Source organism: Rhincodon typus, chromosome 20 (assembly GCF_021869965.1).
Source record: "Rhincodon typus isolate 14 chromosome 20, sRhiTyp1.1, whole genome shotgun sequence".
Taxonomy (NCBI): Eukaryota; Metazoa; Chordata; class Chondrichthyes; order Orectolobiformes; family Rhincodontidae; genus Rhincodon; species Rhincodon typus.
Genome location: NC_063351.1, coordinates 26,015,114 through 26,031,747, shown reverse-complemented (window position 1 = coordinate 26,031,747; position 16,634 = coordinate 26,015,114). Strand labels below are relative to the sequence as shown.

General features: G+C 37.9%; 1 protein-coding gene across 4 annotated transcripts in view; it reads left to right on the top strand.

The window, feature by feature from the left end:
* Positions 1 to 16,634, top strand: part of zranb1a (zinc finger, RAN-binding domain containing 1a) — a 61,414-nt gene that overhangs the window by 31,579 nt on the left and 13,201 nt on the right. For all 4 annotated transcript variants that reach the window (XM_048608744.1, XM_048608745.1, XM_048608746.1 and 1 more), the window contains 2 exons: positions 11,890 to 11,961; positions 13,447 to 13,645. In XM_048608744.1, the coding sequence (XP_048464701.1) occupies positions 11,890 to 11,961; positions 13,447 to 13,645 (271 nt within the window). The remainder of the gene's footprint in view (positions 1 to 11,889; positions 11,962 to 13,446; positions 13,646 to 16,634) is intronic.

Genomic DNA, 16,634 nt, shown 5'->3' with positions numbered 1-16,634 from the left:
CAGTTAACGTTTTGGGTCCAGTGACCCTTCCTCAGCTTTTCCTGCAACTTTTGTTTTTGTTCCTGATTTACAGCATCCACAGTTGTTTTGGTTTTTATTAATTTCAGCAGGACAGGGCTTTGCAGTGATTTTTCTCTCTATTTGAAGTTCATCATTTCAACAAGGAAAACGATACAGTTCCTCTTCGTGTAAAGGCACATTCAAAGATTATCCTAGGTAGATGGGAATGTGGAATTGAGGCAACTGAAGCAACGATGCAGTCTTTTTCAAAGGTGGAGCGTGCTTGAGAGCTGAATATCCTACTCCTAATTTGTATGTTCATATCATAAGGCACGACAAAGACATGATCAAATAAATCTATACTGTTTAAGAAATGTTGAGTGACTTAAAAACAGAAAATAAATTTTCTAGAGGGTGGTAGAAGAGTTCAGGCACTCCAGCTAGTGACATCACTTTCAATGAAGAAATAAACTCCTGATCTAACAACTGCATTAATCAATCAAATTGAGAATTTTTTGTTGTGCAGTCAACAGCTGCAAGAACACTAATCGTGAGACCTGCTGTGATCCATGTAAGAAAGTCAGTCTTTTAAGTTAGCTCCACGTACTTGTTCAGGTGGGTGTCAAATATGCTATGGCATCATTAATAGTTGGGCAGTTATCCCCAGTGTACTGGCAAAAATTTGTCTAGCATCAGGGAAAGAGGTTATCTGGTTGGTAATTTGTTATTTATGGGACCTTGCTGTGCACAAATTGGCTGTCATATTTCCTATGTTAAATCAATGCCTGCAATTTAAAAGTACTACTTCTGATTGTAAAATGCTTGGAACATCCTGCATTTATGAAAACATAATTGTGGGCTTTAGAATTAATGTCAGAAACAAAGTGGTCATTTGCTTCATGGTTGTTCATATGTTGCTGGCGCAGCTTGCCTGTTTTGTTTTCAATGGGAGCACCACTACAAACCAGACATAATAGATAGTGACTGAAAAGTTTTGATAATCAAATTAAATAGAACTTTTAAAAAGTTTTAACACATGAAACCAAAATATATCGGAAAGTTAAGCACTTAAGATGACATGGTGCATTTATTTAGTTCATAGTTGAGCCATACAGAAATAACTGATTTCCACCTTTCGAATAAGTTCATACAAGCTAAAGTGGTTATCTGAGTGATAGATTCAACATACCTGTGAAACAAGGAGAAAACTTCTCTTTGATTTGCTACTATGATGCTCTTTAATGTCCTCTGTTTTTCCCTTCCCCGCCACTTAATTACACATTTGGGTGAGATGGATGAATTGCAGTATCAGAATTATTGACATCTGTGAACCATATGAAATGGGATGAATAAATGTACCATTTATAACATTACTACTACCATAATTAATCCTGACCTCCTGTAATAGATGCTGCTTGCTTTATATTTGCCCTGCTGCTTGAGTTCCACTTTAGCAGGTGTTCTTTCTCTCTTCTCTCTTCTCTCTCTTCACCACCTTCTCCCCCACCTCCTCCCCCCCACCCCCATCCCTCCCTGCATTGCCAGTGGATGAAGATTGAATTGGCAGATCTGGTGATACAAGCTGCCATAAATTTTATTCAATACTTTTGGGCAAATTGAGCAGTGATTATTGGCCTGTATGGTTGTTCTTTTGCCTTTGAAGCAGGTTGACAAGAAAAGCTGAGTGGCATAGTGGATATGACTGCAGAATTTGTATTCCACCATGGCATCTCAAGAATTTAAATTTGGTTAATGGAATAAAAATTTTCAGTAAAAAGCTTAAGTCATTGGCAGTCATTTGCTGACGAGTGTGATTGTCCACCTAGAAATTCCGTGTCACTGGTCATAGGTTCAGTGGGTCTTTGTATAACTGATGTGCCCAATCCTAGAGCCTCATCACTGATCACATATTTGGCAGATGTTTCCAGGAGATGGAATTGGTCCTTGGCCTCACGATTGTTGGCATTCCATTCTTCAGTTTCTTTTTCTTTCCTCTTGCCAACGAGTGATCTCAAAAAATTGTGTCCCTTCATACAGAAGATTGCTCCAAGTATGATCATAATGAGTGAGGATCTCCCATGCATTGACATCTATGTTGCATCTCTTGAAGGAAATCTGTGAAATCTTTCCTTTGTACTCCCCTTGTTCAAGTGTCTTCCTTGAACTGGGTGAGGATGATTTACTTTAGTAGAGGGAACTCTGGCATCCCAAGTATGTTTCCAGTCCTGCGGATTGGGTTTTGGATGATTGTGGCCTCAATGCAGGTGTTATTGGCTCCATGATGGGTACTGATGTCAGTATACCTGTCTTCCCTAATGCAGAGATATTACTTGAGAGCCTTCATGTGGCTACAATACATGAAGTATTGGAGCCATGGAGAAGAGTCAGAAGGGTGATGGTGTAGTTTTTGAGGTGTTTCCTTAAGGATGTGCCATCCTTACCCAGACTGACTTGTATATTAACTTCAGACTGACTTTTTAATCACCTCCCCGTCCCGTGTTGGCATGATGAGCTGCTGGGTGTCAAAAGCATTGCAAAAAACAATAAGATTGCATTTGGGTATGCTACCTGACTGATCACAAAAGTATACCAAATTCTGCTGACGCAAAGAAACAGTTCCTCATATTGTTTAATGTTGAAGATAATATTCAAAGTATTATTACACTTCTCAGTTTCTCTGTTCTCAAGTTATCTTATGATTGGGATAGGTTTTGAGCCTAACTTTGTCTGTGATGTTAGGTTAGAAAAGGACCTTATGTGGTTTGCAGGTGGAAGGGAAGAAGGTATGTGGCTGTGGTGAGAATTAAGCAGCACTTTACTTCCTAGATTAATCATTGAAATGCATTCCAGATGTTAGGCCACAAGTGTAGAATTTGCACCCATAATATGAAGTAATTTATTCCATCATTTTTATGAAATACCTACAGGTGTTGAAAAGGAATCTGAATTTAAATTCATGAGCTTTATTTAAGTTAAGTTGCAGGTATTTCTTCTATAACACTTCAGTTGTGTTCGTGTGTGACCTCGTGCCTATAGAAAATCGCATTATAGGGAAATCACTATACCTTTACAGCAGAAAGTTCATGTTATTCAAACAGCATCCACTATTCATCAATTCTGTTACAGCTAATTCATGTTAATGAAACACATTATAGCAGAATTACCTGTACTAATATTTTATTAAGAAATGGTGTCATGAACTTCTAAGTTAGAGTTATTACATGTAATAAATTGGATAAGGAGGTTTATTGATGCAGTTTAATTAAAACTTGTCACTTCATTCAATTAAACAACCTTCTGAAACATCTGATGTTAAAGAGAATTGCTCAATTTTAAAATTTGGAAATTATAAAATGGTGAGTGTAAAGTAATTTTGATGTTATTTAATTAATATGCTAGCTACTGATTTATAGAGTTGAGCAAACTGCACTGTACATACCAGGAACAACAGCAAATTGTATAACCTCATCTCCTTCCTTAATCCAGTTGGATTCCACTTTCCAATTCCATATTTTGCCCTTTCCAAGGACCATTTGAATGTTTGCATAATTAAGACCCTATTTCCAATGCTTCCTAATTCAAGAACTGCACTGCATGCTCCCAGTTCTTGACATCTCCCTCTTGAATAATCTAATTCTGGGCTCTACTGTGAATGAACATTAATTACAATTTGTTAGCAGATGTTGGAACTCACCATCAAAATAATGCTGGGCCGTGACAAATTGTATTACAATCTCCTTCCATGTGCTCTCCCTCCATGTAGCTTTTGATAAATGCCCTTTTCCCACTCCACCTTTTCTACTCATAAGGTTAGTAAGGGGCTATTTGCCAAGTGTCATTTTCGCTTTCATTTGCATTTTCATTTTCGACTAAAAAGCTCAATTTTTTAAAGTTAATTCTTTTTCCTCTGTGCTGTCCCACAACTCTTACCAAGTTTCAAATCCTGGAGCTGCATGTGGACCTACTTTAACTTCATTGTCTTCAACAGCTGGCAGGATTTTCCAAAAACCTAAAGAACTGTGGATGTTGGAAATTAAAAGAAGGGTAACTGGACCCAAAACATTGTATTTTCTCTGCACAGATGCTGCCAGACCTGCTGAGTTTTTCCAGCAATTTGTGTTTTTGGCAGGATTTTCATACATATTTTCATGCCCTTTCTAATTTAGTTAAAATCATTCAGCCCTCTTCCCTCCCTTGCCTCTTGCGCTCTGTCTGTTGCAGTACACTTCCAAAAAACATAAGTAGGTCGGTGACTACCCTTTAGCTATCATGGGCAAATGCACATTTAATGATAATTTTAATACCTACACAAAAAGCGTATAATACACTGAGAATTCACAGTCTTAAAAAATCAAGCACCAAGCCTCCATTTGCATAATGACACCTATGAAACAAAATATAGCAAATAAACTAAAGCACAACTCTCGTCAAAACAACTAACACCTCCGGTCATGCTGTTAAAAATATCAGCCTTGTGTAATATATACAATTTGACCAAGAAACGTAGATATGTAAAGACCCCTCAGTAGGAATGCAGCAAGAACGTGGATGGATAAAGTGTGTGGAACACTGCTTATTTTCCCCATGATCAATGTAACCATTTTTTAAAAATATAAATTAAGATTTGAAATGTCGTGATTATTTTACAAATTAAATGGAATTGATTTTATGAAGTTAACAAAAATTAAATTTTGCTGAAACAAAATTTAATACGGAAACTAAAGTTTTTGGTATTCGGATAAACAACAATGAATCCTCAGTTCATCTGTAACCTTGCTCTATCTGCTTATTTCTATACATGTTTGGTCTTTGGCATTGTTATGATTAAAGTCATCTCGCTATCAAAGAACAACTATATTGGCCTAAGGAGAAGCCAAGCACCCCATCGTAGGTAGTGAGATTTGATGAAAATTTAGTCATGCAAAATTATATTGGGCACTTGAATTTTGAGCTTTTTGCGTAAGCATACTGAAGCTTTCACATTGCCTTTAAATTCACGTCTACCCTCTCAGTATCTGCGTAGGTTTCTTCAAGTTAACAGTTTTCTTTACGGGTGGTTTAAAAACTCTATTGCATTGCCAACTAATATACGAAATAGCAAAATTTAGAATCTCAATTCTGCTGGAGTAAGGGTGGAATTTAATATGTTTCTGGATAGATTGATACACAATTGACATTCACTTGTAAGATAATCATTCTAGCAGCATTTAGTAGCCACTTGGCCCAGTTATGAAAAGTTAAATTTGTGTTGTATGTGCGATGAAAAGAGGATTATGTCTTTAGACCTAGGTCAGTTAAGTTGAATGGCTAAATAAAGATCTAAAAGCACAAACTTGTGCTAATTACACATTTAGATGTAGAACTTGGTTAAAGTAGTACTTATGAGAGGTGATGCAGAATTTAAATAATTATTAATTTAATCATATTCCCCATACAATGCAGAATAACTTTGGAAATACATTTCTTGCTTTCAGTAATGTTCTAGGGTTAAGTTTTTTTTTAAACTTTTGAAAGGGATGGTATGTTTTATATTTAGACACCTGAAGCTATAATAGTTTATTCTCAGCAGGGTTTGAAGGAGGGAACATTAGATATAAATCGTACACCAATCTCAAAACTTGTTGGATAGCCTTTTGCATTCTTGCAAACTTAAGCCAGATGCCCCTAATTTGTATCCGATTTTATTTTTTCTTCCCTCCAACTCTTATTTTTTTTTTAATCGTTTCGTGGTTCATCTGTTTTTTAATTGGGGGAAAGAAATAAGTTGGGAATCCAGTCATTAAACTTGTATACTATCGTAATATATTTGATGCAACATTCCAGTAATGTTTATCAAATCAAGTGGAAATGAGCTTACAGATAAAAGCCAACAGCAAGCATTTTAACAGTAAAAATGTTTGCTGGAGAAATAGCCTTTTATTGTAGTTGCAGTGACTAGATTTATTGGATGCATTAATCCTTAATCTGTTTGTTTGAATTACCAGAGATTAGGATTTGCAATGTAGCACTAGTGTCAATAACTTCAGTGTCAATGTATGATTTATTAGGGGGCCACCACCTCTGGTGGATTAAAGGAAAATTATATCTGACTAACCTTGTTGAACTCTTTCTAACAGAATTAATTAAGGTAGGGAGATGTTGTGTACATGTGGATATTTAGAAGGTATCTCATCATGTACTATTATTTTATTCTTTTGAGTTATAGGTGCTGCAGAAAAGGTCAGCATTTGTTGTCCATCCCTAAATGCTCTTGAACTGTGTGGCTTGCTAGGCCATTTCAGAGTGCATTTAAGAAACAACCAGAGTGCTGTGGATCTGGAATCAATTGAGGCCAGATCAGGTAAACGGGGAGATTTCCTTCCCTAAAGTGGATTAGATGGATTTTTATGACTACTGATAATAGTTCAATTGAAGCCATTACCGAGACTGCCTTTTAAATTCCAGAATTATAATTTTGTTTAAATTCAACTAATGGCAGTAATGATGTGATTGCCTATTGAGCCCAGAACGTGAGCCTTAGTATCTACAAGTGCATTAAGAGTAGGAGAGCAACTAAAGAGAGAGTAGGGCCTTTAAAGGTCAAAAATGTCAGCTTTGTGTTGAACCTCAGGAGAAGGGAGAAATATTAAATCACCATTTTGTGTCAGTTTTTACTGTGGAGAGAGAACTTGGGGAAATAAATATTGATGTTTTGAAAACAGTTGACATTAGAAAAGAGGAAGTGCTGGAGTTCTTAGAAAATATAAAAGTAGGTAAGTCTCCAGGACCAGATCTAGTGTATACTAGGACTTTGTGGGAAGTTAGGGAGGAAATTGTGGGGCCCCTTGCAGAAATATTTGTATCGTCAATAACTATGGGTAAGATGCCAGATGACTGGAGAGTAGCTAATGTTGTGCCTTTGTTTTAAAAAAAGCTGTAAGGAGAAGCCTGGAAACTGTAGACCTGATAGTCTGACTTCAGTGGTGAGTAAGTTGGTGGAAGTGATTCTGAAAGATTAGGATTTATATGCATTTGGAGAAGCAAGGAATTATTAGTGGATAATCAACATGGTTTTGTGCAAAGGAAATCATGTTTCACAAACTTGATTGAGTTTTTTGAGAAAGTAACCAAGAAAGTTGTTGAGGGCAGAGAGGTAGACATGGTTTATTTGCACTTTAGTAAGGGTTTTGATAAGATTCTGCTTGGTAGATGAATTAGTAAAGTTAGATCACATGGAATCAGGATGAGCTTAACAATTGCAAGCAAAATTAGCTCGATGGCAGGAGACAATGAGTGATGATGGAGGGTTGTTTTTCAGACTGAAGACCTGTGATCAGTGGTATTCCACAGGGATTGGTGCTGCATCCACTTTTGTTCATTTCTATAAATGATGAGAATATATAGGCATGGTTAATAAGTTTGCAGACGACACCAAGATTGCTGGTATAGGAGACAGTGAAGAAAGTTATCTAAGATTACAAAGAGATTTTGATCAGTTGGGTCAGTGGGCTGAGGAGTGGCAGATGGAGTTTAATTTGGATAAATGGGAGGTACAACAAACAAAGGCAGGACTTACAGTACCCAATGCCCTAGTTTTAGTTGTATGAGAGAACAGAGACCGAGGGGTTCTGGTACATAAATCTATGAAGTTTGCATCACATAAGGTGTTTAAGAAGGTGTTTAGCACACTTGCTTTCATTGCTCAGACCTTTGAGTATAGGAGTTGGGACATTGTTGAAGTTGTACAGGATGTTGGTGAGGCCTGTCTTGAAGTAATGTCTCCAGTTGTGATTACCCTGTTATAGGAGGGGGTTGGAGCTGGAGAGACCGGTTAGGCTGGGAATGTTTTCCAATGAGGATGTTCTGGGTTGACCTTAGAGGTTTATAAAATCATGAATGGCAGGTGTGTTTTTCCTAGGGTGGGAAATTTCAAGACTTGGAGGCATATTTTTAAGATGAGAGGAGAAAGGTTTAAAAAAGACATGAAGCATTTTTTTTAAGTGATTCATGAATGAAATGGACTTCCAGAGAAAGTGATGGATGCGGGTACAGTTACAATGTTTGAAAGACGTTAAGATAGACACATGAACAAGAAATGTTTGGAGAGATATGGGCCAAACGCAGACAGGTGGGACTAGTTTAGCTTGGGATCATGGTGTAGATGGATTGGTTGGACCAAAAGATCTGTTTCCATGGTTTATGACTGACTGTACCTCTGCAGCAGTAGTCCCTCAACTGGGATGAGCAATTAATGCTGTCCTGGCCAGTGATATCAACATCCTGTGAATGAATTTAAATAAAAATATGTTGTGATTCCATGGCAGACTTCTGCAATGAAGACCTGTTTCAATAACTCAGTTTTAAGTACTTGGTGTGAACTGCAACGCAGAAGTGCTCCTGATATGGTAATAAATTGGCAATTTTAATTAGAAGCCCAAGCATAGCAGATATGAGTAGGGAGAAAAGGAGGAGCTTTTAGTTTTATTTCTGAGTTGTGTTGCACCTTAATCTCAGGTGTACAATAGGGCAACAAATGACAGTGAGTGTTCGAAAAAGATAATGTGTATTATCAGAAGGAAAAGAACTTGTGTCAAGAGGTAATTGAAATATGTTCTTTCTTTAGCTGTAAGTGCAAGAATAGTGTTGCAATGAGAAGTTTGAGATTTAGTTTATCTAAATATATTTTAAGCTTCTGTGATTTAAAATATTACAATTTCTGTATTGTACTTGACACATTAATTTGAAATAAGTCAACAGAAGGTTGGAGAAATAAACTCTGCTGAGTTACCAATTTATCATGCATCTAAAATCTAACTTTTGTTGGTTGTGTTAACAGCCCTGAATGTATGGATTGTGCATGTTCCTGTTTGGTACAGGGAGGGCCAAACTGGCAGGTGTAACATTGCCCTGAATTTTTTTCGTTATTTTGCTATTCAGCTGGCTCGTTCAGAAATAACATTTCATGAATTCAGCCTGAAAATTAAGGCACTGGCAGAATTATTCATGTTAATGAGAACTACCTTTAGATGTAAATTTTCTGCCATTATCTTAACACACTCTTGCATTATACAGCATTTTTAATGACCACTGGGTATTTCAAGCTACAAAGCAATTTGAGGTACTTTAAAAGGTAGTTCTGTTGTAACGTAGGAAGCACTGCAGCCAACTTCCCCACAGCGTGGTCCCATAAACAGCAATGTCATAGAGATTGAAGGATAAATGTTGGCCAGGACACTCAACATTCCTTCTCCACTTGTCACTAAATTCAGCCATGCAGTTTTTCCCACCCACCCACCTGAGCAGGCAGATGGTGCTTCAGTTTAATATCTTAAGCAAAAGACAGCACCTCTAATGGATGAGCATTCTCTCAGTGGCATGCTGGAGTGCTGTCTTGACTTTTATACTTAAATCCTGAAGTAGATTTGAAACCAAAGCCTTTGTGACTGAGAGGCATGAGAGTTACCAACTCAGCCTCAGCTGATGCTGTCTGCAAAGATAACTGGCTTGAAGGTAGTAAACCGAGGATGGTGATGGAGAAGTGTTTTTCAGACTGGAGGCTTGTGACCAACTGTGTGCCACAAGCATCAGTGCTGGGTCTGCTGCTTTTTGTCATTTATGTAAATGATTTGGATGTGAGTGCAGGTAGTATGGTTCATAAGTTTGCAGATGACACCAAAATAGGTGGTGTAGTAGACAGTGAACAAGATACCCAGAGTACAATGGCCCATCTGATCAAGGTCCCAATGAGCGAAGGAGTAGCAGAAGGAGTTTAATTTTAGATAAATTTGAAGTGTTGCATTTTGGTACAGCAAATTAGGGCAGAACTTGGGCTTAATGGGGAGTTCTTGGGAGTGTTGTCAAACAAAGAGAGCTAGGGGTGCGGGTGCATAGTTCCTTGAAAGTGGAATCACAGTTAGATGGGATAGTGAAAGTGGTGTTTGGCATACTTTCCTTCTTTGATCAGAACATTGAGTATAGGATTTAATGTCATGTTGCAGGTGAACAGGACATTGAGGCCACTTTTAAAATATTGCATACAGTTCTAGTCTTCCTTCTATAAGAAGGATGTTGTTAACCTTGAGAGGATGTAGAAAAGATTGACAAGGATGTTGCTGGGACTGGCAGGTTTGAGCTATAGGAAGAGGCTGAATAGGCTGGGGCTATCTTCTGTATAGGGTCTGAGACTGAGGGGTGACCTTAGAGGTTTTTAAAATCATGAGGGGTATGGAGGAGTCCAAAACTAGAGGGCATAGGTTTAAGGTGAGAGGGGAAAGATTTAAAAAGGACCTGATGGGTGATTTGTTCATGCAGAGGATAGTGTGTGTATGGAACGGGCTGCCAAGGAAGTTAAAATTACAACATTTAAAAGGCATCTGGATGGATATATAAATAGGAAGGGTTGAGAGGGAAATGGGCCAGATGCTGGCAAATGGGAGTAGATCTAATGGGAATGTCTGGTCTGCATGGATAAGTTGGATTAAAGGGTCTGTTTCCATGCTAGACGCCCCTATAAGTCAGTCCCCATATGTTTTTGGAGCTCAGAAGAAGAAAAATGTTCATTATTGCATTTTTAGCACTGTTCTTTGAATCATGTATCTTTTTCCAATATAGTTATACTTTTAATAGGTCTAATAGAATGAGCCGATATGTGCCGGAGTTTAAATTATTGAGAGATCACCTGTTTGAAATATCTAACATTCTTGGTGGGCTTGATGCTAAGAGGTTGTTTTGCTTGGCTGGAGCGCCTGGAACTAGGATAGGGGATTGACTATTTAGGACTGAGATGAAAAATATTTTCAAGTTTCATCCATTGTTAGAATTCTGTAGCCCAGGAGAATGTGGATGCTCAATGAGTGAGTTTGGATCTCTGATTTGTTAAAGATTATGAATAGAGTTTTTTTGTTTTTATTCATTTGTGGGACCTGGATATCGCTGGCTGGCCAGCATTTTTATTGCCTGTCCCTAGTTGCCCATTAGGTGGCAGCAAGCTGCCCTCTTGAACCACTGCAGCCCACAGACTGTAGGTTGACTTACAATGCCCTTAGGGAGAGAATTTTGGGATATTAACCCAGCAATGATGAAGGAATGGTGATATTTTTCCAAGTCAGGTTGGTGAATGGCTTGGAGGGGGATCTTGCAGGTGGTGTTCCCATGTTTCTGCTGCCCGTGTCTTCCTAGGTGGAAGTGGCTGTGGGTTTAGAAGGTCCTGTCTAAGGGTCTTTAGTGAATTTCTGCAGTATATCTTGTAGATAGTAGCAGCAGTGTGTACTGAGTGTTGGTGGTGGAGTGTGGATGCTTGTGGAGATGGTGTAATCAAGTGGGGCTGCTTTGTCCTGGATGATGTCAAGATTCTTGAGTGTCATTGGAGCTCCCATCCAGACAAGTGTGGAGTATTCCATCACGCACCTACCTTGTGCATTGTACACTCAGGTGGTGAATTACTTGCCACAGTATTCCTAGTTTCTGACTTGCTTGTTCAGCCACTGTGTTTGTGATGAGTCCGGTTGAGTTTCTGGTCCGTGGTAATCCGAAGGATGTTGACAGTGGGATACTCGGTGATGATAACACCATTGAATGTCAAGGGGCAGTGATTGTCTCTTGTTGGAGGTGGTAGTTGCCTGGCATTTGGTGGGTTGGATGTTAGTTGTAGAAACAGATCAGAAAAGCAAAGTTGAGATAGAAGATTATGTGACTTTATTGAATGCCGGCACAGACATCTGGTTTATCCCTGCTCCTATTACTTTTGATGATAAAAATCACTTCAGAAATTAGTGTTGATCTGTTTGAAACATGATGTGTTTCATGATTAATCATATAATTAGGATAGGTAGTTAGCTTGATTTGGGGGTTAGGCTGAGTGGATTGCATAGTTACATTGTAAGATGCAGTGTTGGTTGTTATCTCTTGCAGATGTTGAGGACCTGCCACCATCAGTGCAGGAAAAATTGTTTGATGAGGTGCTTGATCGGGATGTACAGAAAGGTGAGCAGTTGAGTGTTTTTTTTTCTAATTCTAATTAAATGACACTCCTAATGTATTAAACTTAGATTTGTTAAGAATGGTAGTATCTGTTTTCACAAAGTTTTAGGATTAATTTAGAGCAGTGTTAAAGGTTTCAAGATTTCTCACATGGATATGATCTGGTATAAGATCAGATGAAAGGTTAACATGTTCTTTCATCTATGTCATTAGGATTCAAGTGAAGGGTGGATAATTGAGTTTTTTTTCAAATTTATTCAAGCACGGGAAAGGGTGTCGCTGGCTAGGCCAGCATTTATTGCCCAATCCTAATTGCCCTCAGGGCAGTTAAAAGTCAACCATTATAGCTGGGAATCTGGAGTCATGTAGGCAAGACCAGGTAAGGTTGGTAGTTTCCTTCCCCAAAAGCTGTTAGTGAACCAGATGGGTCTTCTAACAATTGACAATGGATTGATGGTCGTCATTAGACTCTTAATTCCAGATTTTTATTGAATTCACATTCCACTGCTTGCCATGGTGGATTCAAATCCTGGTCCCAGCATCATTACCCGGGCCTTGGATTAACAGTCCCAGCAATAATACTGCTGGGCCATGGTTTCCCCTTAGTTGAAAGGTCTCTGCTTCTTGTAAGAAGAATTTGGGAAATCCTCTTACAGGCCAAAGCCAGCTCTTATTTGGCTCTAAGACAGTCTGTCTAGGCCATTGACATGACTCAGAGTTTTAAAAAAAAATTACACTGCGGTAGGGAACAACTTGAGATTAGATGTTGATGGAGGACTTTTTGTTTATTTGAGGTCCAGTTTAAAGTCCCACCTGCTCCAGGGTGTGCAATAGCAACTCTGAATAACTTGGTTGTAAAATATTGGCGGTTTAATTTATTGAGATGTAAAAAATAAAGAAGGACCTTGTTACAGTTAGAACAATGCCTTTTAGGAGGTAAACTGAGAAGAACACTCATTCGTGGAAAGGATAGCGAAAATCTCTCCTACCCACGCTTCAGGGTTTAGACACAAGACCCTGTAGAGCCAGTTCCTAATCAGATCTGCTGGGCGTTATGGCTTTGATCAACAATGATCCAGTTCAGTTGTCATCACCTGTTCCAGAAGATATTCAAAAACAATTTGTTGGTTCCTTTCAGGAGTTCATGGAAGATAATTAATTATATAGGTAATTGCATGCTGCAACCTAATTTCCTCTGAATAGGAACTGACATTGAAGAGCTTTATAGATGTGAACCCATGTACCCAGAAGATTGAGTATCAGTGTATTTCTTTACCTAATAGAAGACACATATGTTAAAGTATAAAAATGTACAGAGATTTTCAAAGCTCTCAGTGGCAACTGAAGTATTAGAGGTACTTTCTTGAGTAAGTTAGTTTTATTTTAAAAGTGTGGCTTTTGTGAAACTAGCTTTTCAATAACTTGAATTTGCAAATTGGTTTAACTAAGCTAAGTCTATTGTGATTCTTAATCATTGTACATTTATAGAATTAGAGGAAGAATCGCCTATTATAAATTGGTCCTTGGAGCTAGGAAGCCGTCTGGATAGTCGTCTGTACGCTCTTTGGAACCGCACAGCAGGTGACTGCCTGCTTGATTCAGTGCTACAAGCAACATGGGGTATTTACGATAAAGATTCGGTTCTACGGAAAGCTCTTCACGACAGCTTGCATGACTGTTCACATTGGTAAGGATTTTAAGGATAATTCAGATCGTTTTTCTTCTACAGAGAAACTCCAAGATATGCAAAAGTACTTTAACTATCTTAGTAAAGGCTGAACAGTTTGGGCCTCTACTCCACTGGAGTTCAGAAGAATGCGAGATGATTTCATTGAAACATACAGGATTCTTAAGACACTTGACGCGATAAATGCTGAGAGGATGTTTCCGCTTGTGGAAGAGTCTTGGACGACAGGATACGGTCTCCGAATAAAGGCGTTCTTTTGTTGCTGTTTAAGCATTTCCCTTGGAATTGCTAGGTTTTGTGCATTTGTTTCATTTCAAAAGGGCAACAAGGTTTTTTAACCTAGCTGGAATTTGTTTCTTTTCACTGAAGAATGTTTGCTTACAAAATATTTCTTGCTCACTTTTTGTTTTGCACAGAATGATTTTTTGGTTCAAGATCAAAGAGTCATAAATTCGAGATTAAATGCAAGAGATTTAGGTCAGAGGTCAGGAAAAGCTTTTAAAAAATCGCATGGTTAGTGTTCACTTTGATTTGGTTGTTGATATACAAGTTGTCACTGGGTTACATTAGAATGGTGAAGTGTGATTGGGATTTTTTTTGTGTGGAAGTTAAATGCCAATACCAACTGATTCATCCAGGTGGCCTTTTCCTGTGCTTCACCTTGTGTGTATTTTCATGGTATAATCCTAATTATGTCTTGCCACCCCAATTTCTTATATATTCTGGTGCCACTGGGGGAGCAGGCTGTTCTAGATCTGATACTGTGCAATTAGACAGGATTAATAACTTTGTAGTAAAGGAGCCTTTCGATGACAGTGATGAAACATTAAGTTAAACTTGCAGTATTGAATATGAGAAGTATGAACATACCAATTAGTGATTTAACCTGATAAAAGAATTTATAAGGGTATGATGGCAGAATTGGCTAAAGTCAATTGTGAAACGAGTTGAAAAGATAAGACCATGGAGATGCAGTTCAAGATCAAGGTCTTTAGTAACTCTTGAATATTTATCTCTGACAAAAAAAAGGACTGTTTGAGAAGGTTGCAAAATCTGTGGTTAAATTAAGTTATGGATGGTATCAAATTGTAAGAGACACTGTACAACACTGCCAAAATTAGTGGCAGGTCAGAAGATTGGACAGATTCTAAGAACCAGCAAAAATGACCTTTTTTTAACAAAAAATATAGGTAACGTATGAGGGAATGTTAACTAAAACAAGAATGTCTCCATAAGAATTTACCATCATCAGGTAAAAGATACTGGGACAATTAAAAGACCCAAATGTTGACAAGTCTCTTGGATCTTAAAATAAGTAGCTGCATTGATAATTGAGACACTAGTTATAATTTTCCATCATTCCTTAAATTCTGAAAGGGCCCCTGTGGATTGGAAAATAATAAATGTAGCACCATTTTTCAAGAAAGCAGGAAACTATAGAGCCGGTTAGCCTAACATCTGTCATAATTAAACTGCTAGAATCCATTATTGAAGAAATAATAGGACATTTAAAAATAAATCACAGAACTAGACAAAGTCAAATTGGTTTTGTGCAATAGAAGTTTAAATAATTTATTCAACTTGTTGATGGGAGTGACGAGCAAGGTGGATAATCCTGAAGCTGTAGATGTATACTTGGATTTCCAAAGGCACTTGATTAAGGTGCCACATGAAAGACAATGACATTAAAATAAGGGCTCATGGTGTAGGGGCAAATATATTAGCATGCATATAGGACTGCTTAGTTAACAATGCAGAGAATCAAAATAAATGAATCTCTTTAGTGATAGCTAGCTATAACTAGTGGAGTGCCACAGGTATCAGTGCTGCATCCTCAATAATATTAACGACTTGGATGAAGAGATTGAATTTGTGGTGGCTACATTTCTGATGACATCAAGATAGGCAGGAAGGTAAGCTGTCAGTGTGAAGTTGAGGAATTTCAAAAGGATGTAGATGGGTAAGTGGGTGATGAAATATTTGGCAGATGGCATATTACGTGGAATAATGTGAACATGTCCACTTCTGCAGGAAGAATAGGAAAATAGTATACAATTTAAGTGGAGAGAGATTACAGAACTCAGTTGTACCAGCACACCCAGTTTTCTCATATGAATTACAAAATGGGTTAGTATACATTTACAGCAAGTAATAAGGAAGCAAATGGAATGTTTGTATTTATTGCAAAGGCATTGGAATATTAAAATTTGGAAGTTTGAATGCAGTTGTACGAAGGGCCTTGATGAGACGCATCTGGAGTATTGTTTTGGTCTCTTTTTTGGAAAAGGATATGATTGCAGATAAGAGAAAGTTAATATGCTCTGCTCAGATAAAGAACCTTTCTTATGATGCTAAATTGAACAGGTTGGACCTTTTTATCCATTGGAGTTATGAGGATGACAGGTGATTTTATTGAAAGATGCAAAATCCTGGAGGCACCTTGACACGAAGTGATATACTCCCTTGAGGAGGAGACTAAAATTACAGACACTTGAAGAATAAAAAGGCTCCCGTTTTAAAATGGTGTTTTTTTCTCCCCCTTAATGTTGTTAGTGTTGGATTTCTTTTGAAAAACGGTGGTGATTGGATCATTGAATTTATTCAAGGATGGCAACTCTTTGAAGGACAAAGGAATCAAGCGTTATAAGGGCAGAGATGACAATAGAGTCAAGATCACCAGATCAACCATGATTTTACCAATCAACAGAGCAGGCTCAATGGTTTACCCTTCTATGTCCTAAGTTCTAGTATCATTTTCTGTCTGACTTTCAATTTAAACCCTTCTGTATATTGGAATTGGTGAACTGCCAATACAAATTGAGTTTCCATACAGTGATGCGCAACTGAGCCACGCTGTGAAATGTTTTAATATTAGCCATCTAAAACTGCAAGTGCTTCAAATTCTGAGTTGGATTTGCTAATCATACAGTATGCCTCCAAAAAATTTGAAGTAGAAAAATGATTCGAATTGCTTTAATCCCTGTGTACT